Source organism: Salvelinus alpinus, chromosome 2 (genome assembly GCF_045679555.1).
Source record: "Salvelinus alpinus chromosome 2, SLU_Salpinus.1, whole genome shotgun sequence".
Classification (NCBI taxonomy): domain Eukaryota; kingdom Metazoa; phylum Chordata; class Actinopteri; order Salmoniformes; family Salmonidae; genus Salvelinus; species Salvelinus alpinus.
The window spans coordinates 12,569,371-12,582,258 of NC_092087.1; the positions used below are offsets into that span (position 1 = coordinate 12,569,371).

Below are 12,888 nucleotides of genomic sequence, written 5' to 3' on the forward strand. Positions count from 1 at the left end.
TGGACTATGCTTTACTACAGGTTTAGATAGCTGGCCGATAGACTGACTTACCAATCTAAAACAACAATATTCTATTATTCTAAGTTCCAAAAAAATACAAATAGTTTACTTCTTTTTGATGTATTTGACCTTTTTCTCCCCAATTTCTTGATAACCAATCTTGTCTCATCGCTGCAACTCCCCAACGGGCTCTGGAGAGGCGAAGGTCGAGTCATGCGTCCTCCGAAACATGACCCACCTATCCACGCTTAACACCTGCCTGCTAAACCTGGAAGCCAGCCGCACCAATGCAATCAGACGGAGGAAAGAGCTTCCAAACTGACGACCAAAGCCCGGCCCACCACAAGGAGTCGCTAGAGCGCGATGAGCCAAGTAATGCCCCCCCGCCGGCAAAACACTCCCCTAAACAGGACGACACAGGGCCAATTATGCGCCCCCCTATTGGACACAGCCTGGGATCGAACCCGGGTCTGTAGTGATGCCTCAATCACTGCGATGCAGTTCCTTAGACCGCTGTGCCACTCGGGGGCCCTAACTTATTTTTACATTTTTGTTACTCATTGGTACGTACGCAGGCTGCCAGTTGCCCATCCCTGAACTACACTGAGTGAAGTGGATTTAACAAGTGACATCAATAAGGGATCATAGCTTTCACCTGGTCAGTCTGTCATGGAAAGAGCAGGTGTTCCTAATGTTTTGTACACTCAGTGTATGTTCCATTCAGAAGAGAACGAGGCTTGTCTAGCCCACACAGAATGTAATACAGAAATTATATTTTAGCTTTGAACTTTGCCTCCTGCAGTTCTAGTCATTAGGATACTCATCCAAACCACTAATGACAACTTAAACTATCTTCCTGAGTCTTTAATGAACCTTACCAAACTTTAGTAATTTAGTTTCTTCAGTGCAATAGTTACTGTAAAATGTCAGTTGTGTACTATCAGTGTAAAATGTTGTGAATACCACTAACTAGTGTGTAATAACCACAAATACCACTCCAATAGTATTGTCTTGCATCAGATCGCATGACGACAGCCTGCCCTCACTGTCGGTTGAGGAACGAGCGTCGCACACGAGTGAGGCCACCGGTCTGGAAGAGAATGCTCCCATGGTGTAACAGTCAGTTCTCTCTTGTTTCAGAGGCAGCCTGAGGTCATCGACCACAGACTTACCACATACAACATTAACATGACTGAAGGCTCAGAAGTGTTGATTGAGTAAAGCCCAGCTAGTTGATAGCCAATAAAAACTCCAATACAAGGACTTTACTATAATTAATGTAGAACGGTGGTAATAAACATAGTAATAAAAAAAATAAAAAAAGCATATTAATATTTGCCGATCGTGTGTAATCATGTTTCTTCAGTTCCTTTCCCCAGCCTGGGCTCGAACCATGGACCCTGTGAACATATTGACAACTTTCACCCACCAAGCATCGTTACCTCGCACCCCTAAATAGCAAGCGTTTGACACGCCGGCAACACTCGTTTTACTGGAATATAGAAAATACTATATAGCATCCTAACAATTACAAGTCAGCCATTTCCAAAATGTTCATTTTTTATTAAGTACAGAAAAGAGGCTCGATTTAGCAGTAAACAATCAAAGGCAGAGGAGGAGGAAGAGGCAAGGAGCGGTCAGGGAAAGAGAATAGAGAAGGGAGGGGCTTGTAGAAAAAGAGCAAAACGGGGGGGGGGGGGTATTCCAGCCTCATTATTATTACAATCCACGATTTTGTTTCTCTTTGATGCAGTTAAAACAGCAGACCACTGCAAGCGGGGCAACATCAGTATGAAAATATGCTTTAAAATGCAGCAAAAAACTAGCAAACGCGTCTCAAGGCTTCAGTTGACATCCTAAACGACTCAAACAATTTCAACACCGCAAGTGGCACCCTATTCCCTATATAGTGCACTACTTTTGAACTGGGCCCTTAAGAATCGGGTCAAAAGTAGTGCACTGTGTAGGGAATAGGGTGCCATTTGGGACGTAGACAGCCCCCTCTCCTTTATAACGTACACCGTTGAAACAGCAGCTCCTAAAAACTGTACAGCCGCTGTTCTGTAGAGGGAAAGCAGAGAGCCACGGTCAACGTATTTAGTACAGATATGTACAACACAGGGGTCCAGATATGGCACCGTGTTCCTAACTTTATAGGGAACAGGGCGGCCATTTTTGGAAGGCAACCACGACCTTCTGAATAGAAAATAAAAATCTGATTTTCTGGAATCAGATACAGTAGTACCCATTCTGATAATTTTGTGAAAGTGGATAATTGATTCATGATATTGTATCACACCATCTAGCTAACACCCAAATCATTTTTTTTCCTTTCTCTGAGGCAAACCTTGTGTGGAACGTTAAACACCACAGGAGAGAACATATGAAACATGGTTATTCAGTAGCATTAGTCATGGTCTGTGGACCCATGCAGGTAACAGAAAGTAGTAAATTAAAATTGAGTTCATGGTACTGTCCCCACATTGTGCGAAGTGCTATTACAAAGCTGCTACCTGGAGCGAGACAACGAAGGGACAGGGATGATGTCACAGAACCACTTACGGAACCAGACGGTTCCATTCCGTTCAGGAAGTTTCAGTTCATTCACATCGGTTCCCAGTTCAGGAAGATCTCATGGAGAATCCTTAGAATCTATGACAGTCCAAACCTTCTTTATCGTATTCTAGGCAGCTACGCTTCCCCACAAAACACACAATAAATATATGTTTTGTTATTGAAGGAAAGATTCAAACTAACCTCTATCAATACTGTACATAGAACAAAACTATTCTGATGTGCTAGTCTAGTGGTAGACAGTTGGTGTTCTGGTGATACGATCCATTGGAGGTCTGTACTTAACTCTGACAGGTGTGTGCATATTCAATCAAACAAGACAAAAACTAAAAGACAGGATACTCTCAGAACAAAACGTGTTACCAGGTGTCATCGTTGGTACAGAGAGAAAAGAGAGGGAGGAGAGAGAAAAGACGTTGATACTCAAGTGATATCCAGTCAGTAGAAACAAGGAACCGAATAAGAGACAAACAGATAAGAGTTCTACTGGATTATACCTGGGACACTAGGGTGTTCAGCAGCCAGTCTAGTGTGTGTGTTGAACCACTAGGTGGAGATGCAGTCATAGTGAAAGCCCTGGCTCTCCGTTGAGGTGTGTGTTTATGTATGTTTGAATGTGTGTATCGAAGAGTGTATGCGTTAGTGTGTTTATGTACATGTCTGCTGCTTGTGACTGTGGTAGCGCCCGGGGATCCTCTAGGGGGCGATCCATGCGTGTCGGAGGCACTCCGCAGCCGTGGCTCTCTTCTCTGGTACCAGGTCTAACATCGGGAGCAGGAAGCTGGAGAAGGTAGCTGCCTCCTCTTTAGACCACTCATACTTCTCCACCAACACCTCCAACAGACCCCACGGCTTCAGCTTGGTGATGTGCCGGAGGTCCCCTACAGAGAGAGAGGGAGTTCACTACACACATACCGCAGAAAGATAAAACAGAAAGACATACACCCTCACACTTAGACAAGGCTCAACTTTAAACCAAATCAAACAACGCAGTTAAGAAAATATTTACAAAAATCTAGTAAAAAATAAAGAAAATTGAAAACAAACAAATACTTTAAAGAGCAACATTAAAATAACAATAGCGAGGTTATATACAGGAGGTACCAGTACAGAGGCAATGTGCAGGGGGCACTGGTTAGTTGAGGTAATATGTACATGTTGGTAGAGTTATCAAAGTGACTATGCATAGATAATTAACAGAGTAGCAGCAGAGTAAAAATGGGGGAGGGGGGATTAGCTGTTCAGCGGTCTTATGGCTTGGGGGTAGAAGTTGTTAAAAAGCCTTTTGGACCTAGACTTGGTGCTCCGGTACTGCTTGCCGTGCGGTAGCAGAGAGAACAGTCTATGACTGGGTGGCTGGAGTCTGACAATTTTTAGGGTCTTCCTCTGACACCGCCTGGTAGAGAGATCCTGGGTGGCAGAAAGCTTGGCCCCAGTGATGTACTGGGCCGTACGCACTACCCTCTGTAGCACCTTGCGGTCGGAGGCCAAGCAGTTGCCATAGTAGGCAGTGATGCAACAAGTCAGGATGCTCTCGATGGTGCAGCTGTATAACTTTTTGAGGATCCATGCCAAATCTGTTCAGTCTCCTGAGGGGGAATAGGCTTTGTCGAGCCCTCTTCACAACTGTCTTGGTGTGCTTGGACCATGATAGTTTGTTGGTGATGTGGACACTGACAAGCTCATAACCTGCTCCACTACAGCCCCGTCAATGAGAATGGGGGCGTGCTCGGTCCTCCTTTTCCTGTAGTCCACAATCATCTCCTTTGTCTTGATCACGTTGAGGGAGAGTTTCTTATCCTGGCACCACACGGCCAGGTCTCTGACCTCCTCCCTATAGGCTGTCTCATCGTTGTCAGTGATCATGCCTACCTAACACTGTTGTGTCGTCGGCAAACTTAATGGTGTTGGAGTCGTGCCTGGCCATGCAGTCATTAGTGAACAGGGAGTAAAGTATGGGACTGAGCGAGAAAGTTACCTACGCAAAGACCTTGTATAGGAAAGAGCAAAAAGACAGAAAAACATCACATACACTAACAAACACAGTAAGAAACAGCAGATGTAACGTTTGTTTACCTTTCTTGGTGAAGAATTCCTTGGAGTATTTTCCTGCTAGGATCAGCTTCCTAGGAACTTTACCCAGCAGCTCAATGATCAGCGCTATGTGGTCTACACACAGGATGAAGAAAGGAGAAGTGAATAACACAGACGTCCAGAATCCTCCCTGGGGAGACAGTAGCAGGATGACATGGGATGCCAGTGTCTAAAGTAGGGCCCTGTGTTTTGTGCAAACATGACATGCTTGGATTTTAACCTTTATTTAAAAATACTGACCCCTTTTCTTTTTATGTCAGACTGTCCTGCACCACCCTCAGCCAACTGCTTTTCATTTTCACTTCTTGATTAAGCTTAAAATACAGGATAAACTCTTGCTATGTCACATTAAATCGCTCAAAACACAGGTCCCTAAACTTTGAGGTACAAAATATGACAGACTTTTTAAAAGGCACAATCTGTAAGACTTAAATAAGAGGGGGGAGAGGTGGAACATGCCTTCATCTCTGGTGTAGTCCTGTCCAGAGTGAGGCTCAAACAGGTAGTCTCCTGTAGCCAGCTCAAAGGCCTGGTTAAAACACACAGTCACAACAGTTCATATACAACACACTACCACAAAACATTGTATATAAACACAGTAAAATAACTTGTCCTTGTACCATTACTGTCCTGTCCTCTGTGTTTTCCCTCCATAACATCTCTCACATTCCTTTGTGGTTTAACAGCCTTCTGACTGTCAAGGAAGGCTGATCTCCTGTGTGAGCGTGTCCTTCAGGGAACGCTCTCCTTTATGCGTCTGTAACTAATGAAGTAGACCATAGCCAGCCCTTATTGTTGTTTTGAAACGCTCAGTCATACCAGACAGGGTAGACTGATGACTAGCCAGCCGGGCAGCTCAATACAAGCCCATATCAAAGCACTGTCTGCTAGGCAGTTAGACTTACTGAGGCTATACATTTACTGAGGTGTTTCAAGTTCCTGGGGGACCTCCTTAGGAAACTAACCCATTTATTAAACATGCTTGTATTTATAAGTTATAACACGCATTCATTTTTCGTGGTGCAGTGTGGTGCAGACTTTGTGGTGCAGACTTAGTCAACATCATACAGCCCACCTGACCTGCGGTATTTCTAACAGATGAAAAACACAAACATTCCACGTTCATTTGACAGGAACACAGAAACATTCCAACTGACAGGCATGTTTTGGGTTGATATTACATGCATGAGAGAGAGAGAGTGTGTGTGTGTGTGTCCACCCACCATTGCAGCAGTGCTCCAGATATCAGCAGGCGTCCCGTAGCCCGCTCCCATCAACACCTCCAGAGAACGGTACTGACGAGTTTGGATGTCATCTGTAAAGTGTTTGTGCTGAGGGATGGAGAGAGAGACAAGGAGAGAGAAGGGTTCACTGATCTGAAATGACTGGTATTAGTAAAACTGTTGCTAATTCAGTCATTAGTTTCATCATCTGATCGTTTGGAGTTGATGAGAAGTGGAACTTCCTGATTAATAATTAAAACCTCTTAAGGATCAAACCTCTTTTTCTTTTCAATTTTGGCCAAAAAACAACATACCCAAATCTAAGTGCGTGTAGCTCAGGACCTGCAGCAAGGATATGCTGATTCATGACACCACTTGAAAGGAAACACTTTGAAGTTTGTGGAAATGTGTAACTAATGTAGGTAGGAAGTATAAAAAGATGCATTTAAATGTTTTTAAACAGTCTGGTCCAGTGGTCCTGGGGTCTAGGGTGGTCCAGGGTGGTCCAGTAGTCTAAGCCACTGCCTCCAGAACATCCACCACTGCAGAATGGGTGCCATGTCAACCCACTACTATTTCAACACCATCTTGCAGAATGTCTGATGTACTCACCACCCAGCAGGCGTTCCCCAGGTCGGCGATTTTGATCTGGATCTTGTCTGCATTGAGAGGTTCCAGAGGGTTGACCAACAGACTACCTGCTGCTACTTTATCTACAGACAAGAGAGAGAGAACGAGAGATGGACAAGGAGAGAGGAACACAATGCATTAGCCAAGTGAACATACCGACATGACCAAAAGTAAGTGGACACCTGCTCGTCGAACATCGCATTCCAAAATCATGGGCATTAATATGGAGTTGGTCCCCCCTTTGCTGCTATAACAGCCTCCACTCTTCTGGGAAGGCTTTAAACTAGATGCTGGAACATTGCTGCGGAGACTTGCTTCCATTCAGTAACAAGAGCATTAGTGGGGTTGGGCACTGATGCTGGCCGATTAGGCCTGACTCGCAGTCGGCGATTCCTCCCAAAACTGTTCGATGGGGTTGAGGTCAGGGCTCTGTGCAGGCCAGTCAAGTTCCTCCACACCAATCTTGACAAAACATTTCTCTACGGACCTCGCTTTGTGCACGGGGCGGCAGGTATCCTAGTGGTTAGAGCGTTGGACTAGTAACCGAAAGGTTGCAAGATCGAATCCCCGACCTGACAAGGTAAAAATCTGTCGTTCTGCCCCTGAACAAGGCAGTTAACCCACTGTTCCCCTGAACAAGGCAGTTAACCCACTGTTCCCCTGAACAAGGCAGTTAACCCACTGTTCCTAGGCCGTCAATGAACAAAAATAATTTGTTCTTAACTGACTTGCCTAGTTAAATAAAAGGTAAAAGAAAAAAATGTATTGTCATGCTGAAACAGGAAAGGGCCTTTCCCAAACTGTTGCCACAAAGTTGGACGCACAGAATCGTCTAGAATGTCAAGATTTCCCTTCACTGGAACTAAGGGGCCTGAACCATGAAAAACAGCCCCAGACCTTTATTCCTCCTCCACCAAACTTTACAGTTGGCACTTTGCATTGGGGCAGGTAGCGTTCTCCTGGCATCCGTCGGACTTCCAGATGGTGAAGCGTGATTCATCACTCCTGAGAACGCGTTTCCATGAAGCTCCCGACGAACAGTTCTCGTGCTGACGTTGCTTCCAGAGGCAGTTTGGAACTCATTAGTGAGTATTATAACCGAGGACAGACGATTTTTACGCATTACGCACTCAGTGGTTCCATTCTGTGAGCTTGTGTGGCCTACCACCTCGCGGATGAGCCATTGTTGCTCCTAGACGTTTTCACTTCACAACAACAGCACTTACAGTTGACCGGGGCAGCTCTAGCAAAGCAGAAATTTGACGAACTGACTTGTTGGAAAGGTGGCATCCTATGACGGCGCCACGTTGAAAGTCACTGTGAAGAGAGGAAAGAGAGGAGGAGGAAAACGAAGAGGAGATTGAAAGAGTACTGAAGAGGTGATATTAGAAGCACTTAGGAGGTGGTTAGTGGGGAGACTAACATACCGCCGCGCCTACAGATAACACTACAGATACCGCCACGCCTACAGATAACACTACAGATACCGCCTTGTCTACAGATAACACTACAGATACCGCCACGCCTACAGATAACACTACAGATACCGCCTTGCCTACAGATAACACTACAGATACCGCCACGCCTACAGATAACACTACAGATACCGCCTTGTCTACAGATAACACTACAGATACCGCCACGCCTACAGATAACACTACAGATAACACTACAGATAACACTACAGATACCGCCGCGCCTACAGATAACACTACAGATACCGCCACGCCTACAGATAACACTACAGATACCGCCTTGCCTACAGATAACACTACAGATACCGCCTTGACTACAGATAACACTACAGATAACACTACAGATACCGCCGCGCCTACAGATAACACTACAGATACCGCCTTGCCTACAGATAACACTACAGATACCGCCTTGTCTACAGATAACACTACAGATACCGCCACGCCTACAGATAACACTACAGATACCGCCTTGCCTACAGATAACACTACAGATACCGCCACGCCTACAGATAACACTACAGATACCGCCTTGTCTACAGATAACACTACAGATACCGCCACGCCTACAGATAACACTACAGATACCGCCGCGCCTACAGATAACACTACAGATAACACTACAGATAACACTACAGATACCGCCGCGCCTACAGATAACACTACAGATACCGCCGCGCCTACAGATAACACTACAGATACCGCCTTGCCTACAGATAACACTACAGATACCGCCTTGACTACAGATAACACTACAGATAACACTACAGATACCGCCGCGCCTACAGATAACACTACAGATAACACTACAGATACCGCCGCGCCTACAGATAACACTACAGATACCGCCACGCCTACAGATAACACTACAGATACCGCCTTGCCTACAGATAACACTACAGATACCGCCACGCCTACAGATAACACTACAGATACCGCCGCGCCTACAGATAACACTACAGATAACACTACAGATAACACTACAGATACCGCCGCGCCTACAGATAACACTACAGATACCGCCGCGCCTACAGATAACACTACAGATACCGCCTTGACTACAGATAACACTACAGATACCGCCTTGCCTACAGATAACACTACAGATACCGCCGCCCCTACAGATAACACTACAGATAACACTACAGATACCGCCGCGCCTACAGATAACACTACAGATACCGCCTTGACTACAGATAACACTACAGATACCGCCACGCCTACAGATAACAGTACAGATAACACTACAGATACCGCCGCGCCTACAGATAACACTACAGATACCGCCACGCCTACAGATAACACTACAGATACCGCCTTGCCTACAGATAACACTACAGATACCGCCTTGCCTACAGATAACACTACAGATAACACTACAGATACCGCCGCGCCTACAGATAACACTACAGATAACACTACAGATACCGCCGCGCCTACAGATAACACTACAGATACCGCCGCGCCTACAGATAACACTACAGATAACACTACAGATACCGCCACGCCTACAGATAACACTACAGATACCGCCGTGCCTACAGATAACACTACAGATACCGCCGCGCCTACAGATAACACTACAGATAACACTACAGATAACACTACAGATACCGCCACGCCTACAGATAACACTACAGATACCGCCGCGCCTACAGATAACACTACAGATAACACTACAGATACCGCCGCGCCTACAGATAACACTACAGATAACACTACAGATACCGCCGCGCCTACAGATAACACTACAGATACCGCCGCGCCTACAGATAACACTAGATACCGCCACGCCTACAGATAACACTACAGATACCGCCGCGCCTACAGATAACAGTACAGATAACACTACAGATACCGCCGCGCCTACAGATAACACTACAGATACCGCCACGCCTACAGATAACACTACAGATACCGCCGCGCCTACAGATAACAGTACAGATACCGCCGCGCCTACAGATAACACTACAGATACCGCCGCGCCTACAGATAACACTACAGATACCGCCACGCCTACAGATAACACTACAGATACCGCCGCGCCTACAGATAACAGTACAGATAACACTACAGATACCGCCGCGCCTACAGATAACACTACAGATACCGCCACGCCTACAGATAACACTACAGATACCGCCGCGCCTACAGATAACAGTACAGATACCGCCGCGCCTACAGATAACACTACAGATAACACTACAGATACCGCCGCGCCTACAGATAACACTACAGATACCGCCTTGCCTACAGATAACACTACAGATACCGCCTTGCCTACAGATAACACTACAGATACCGCCTTGCCTACAGATAACACTACAGATACCGCCGCGCCTACAGATAACACTACAGATAACACTACAGATAACACTACAGATAACACTACAGATACCGCCGCGCCTACAGATAACAGTACAGATAACAGTACAGATAACACTACAGATAACACTACAGATAACACTACAGATACCGCCACGCCTACAGATAACACTACAGATACCGCCGCGCCTACAGATAACACTACAGATAACACTACAGATACCGCCGCGCCTACAGATAACACTACAGATACCGCCACGCCTACAGATAACACTACAGATAACACTACAGATACCGCCACGCCTACAGATAACACTACAGATACCGCCGCGCCTACAGATAACACTACAGATACCGCCGCGCCTACAGATAACACTACAGATACCGCCGCGCCTACAGATAACACTACAGATACCGCCACGCCTACAGATAACACTACAGATAACACTACAGATACCGCCGCGCCTACAGATAACACTACAGATACCGCCGCGCCTACAGATAACACTACAGATACCGCCGCGCCTACAGATAACACTACAGATAACACTACAGATAACACTACAGATACCGCCACGCCTACAGATAACACTACAGATACCGCCGCGCCTACAGATAACACTACAGATAACACTACAGATACCGCCGCGCCTACAGATAACACTACAGATAACACTACAGATACCGCCGCGCCTACAGATAACACTACAGATACCGCCGCGCCTACAGATAACACTACAGATAACACTACAGATACCGCCGCGCCTACAGATAACAGTACAGATACCGCCGCGCCTACAGATAACACTACAGATAACACTACAGATACCGCCGCGCCTACAGATAACACTACAGATACCGCCGCGCCTACAGATAACACTACAGATAACACTACAGATAACACTACAGATACCGCCGCGCCTACAGATAACACTACAGATAACACTACAGATAACACTACAGATACCGCCGCGCCTACAGATAACACTACAGATACCGCCGCGCCTACAGATAACACTACAGATACCGCCTTGCCTACAGATAACACTACAGATACCGCCTTGCCTACAGATAACACTACAGATACCGCCACGCCTACAGATAACACTACAGATAACACTACAGATACCGCCGCGCCTACAGATAACACTACAGATACCGCCGCGCCTACAGATAACACTACAGATAACACTACAGATAACACTACAGATACCGCCGCGCCTACAGATAACAGTACAGATAACAGTACAGATAACAGTACAGATAACACTACAGATACCGCCACGGCTACAGATAACACTACAGATAACACTACAGATACCGCCGCGCCTACAGATAACACTACAGATAACACTACAGATACCGCCTTGTCTACAGATAACACTACAGATAACACTACAGATACCGCCACGCCTACAGATAACACTACAGATACCGCCGCGCCTACAGATAACACTACAGATACCGCCGCGCCTACAGATAACACTACAGATACCGCCGCGCCTACAGATAACACTACAGATACCGCCACGCCTACAGATAACACTACAGATAACACTACAGATACCGCCGCGCCTACAGATAACACTACAGATACCGCCGCGCCTACAGATAACACTACAGATAACACTACAGATACCGCCGCGCCTACAGATAACACTACAGATACCGCCGCGCCTACAGATAACACTACAGATAACACTACAGATACCGCCGCGCCTACAGATAACACTACAGATACCGCCGCGCCTACAGATAACACTACAGATACCGCCGCGCCTACAGATAACACTACAGATAACACTACAGATACCGCCGCGCCTACAGATAACACTACAGATAACACTACAGATACCGCCGCGCCTACAGATAACACTACAGATACCGCCGCGCCTACAGATAACACTACAGATAACACTACAGATACCGCCGCGCCTACAGATAACACTACAGATAACACTACAGATAACAGTACAGATACCGCCGCGCCTACAGATAACACTACAGATACCGCCACGCCTACAGATAACACTACAGATACCGCCGCACCTACAGATAACAGTACAGATACCGCCGCGCCTACAGATAACACTACAGATACCGCCTTGTCTACAGATAACACTACAGATACCGCCACGCCTACAGATAACACTACAGATAACACTACAGATACCGCCGCGCCTACAGATAACACTACAGATACCGCCGCGCCTACAGATAACACTACAGATACCACCGCGCCTACAGATAACACTACAGATACCGCCGCGCTTACAGATAACACTACAGATACCGCCGCGCCTACAGATAACACTACAGATACCGCCACGCTTACAGATAACACTACAGATACCGCCGCGCCTACAGATAACACTACAGATACCACCGCGCCTACAGATAACACTACAGATACCGCCGCGCCTACAGATAACACTACGATACCGCCGCGCCTACAGATAACACTACAGATACCGCCGCGCCTACAGATAACACTACAGATAACACTACAGATAACACTACAGATACCGCCACGCCTACAGATAACACTACAGATACCGCCGCGCCTA

At 46.3% G+C, this 12,888-nt stretch overlaps 1 protein-coding gene across 4 annotated transcripts in view; it reads right to left on the reverse strand.

Annotated features, from left to right (window-relative positions):
• Positions 1-1,542: 1,542 nt before the first annotated feature.
• Positions 1,543-12,888, reverse strand: part of LOC139553976 (SRSF protein kinase 1-like) — a 73,925-nt gene continuing 62,579 nt past the window's right edge. For all 4 annotated transcript variants that reach the window (XM_071366825.1, XM_071366841.1, XM_071366816.1 and 1 more), the window contains 5 exons: positions 6,504-6,604; positions 5,892-5,999; positions 5,128-5,197; positions 4,651-4,743; positions 1,543-3,455 (listed from right to left, as the gene is read on the reverse strand). In XM_071366825.1, the coding sequence (XP_071222926.1) occupies positions 3,271-3,455; positions 4,651-4,743; positions 5,128-5,197; positions 5,892-5,999; positions 6,504-6,604 (557 nt within the window). In that variant the 3' untranslated portion in view covers positions 1,543-3,270. The remainder of the gene's footprint in view (positions 3,456-4,650; positions 4,744-5,127; positions 5,198-5,891; positions 6,000-6,503; positions 6,605-12,888) is intronic.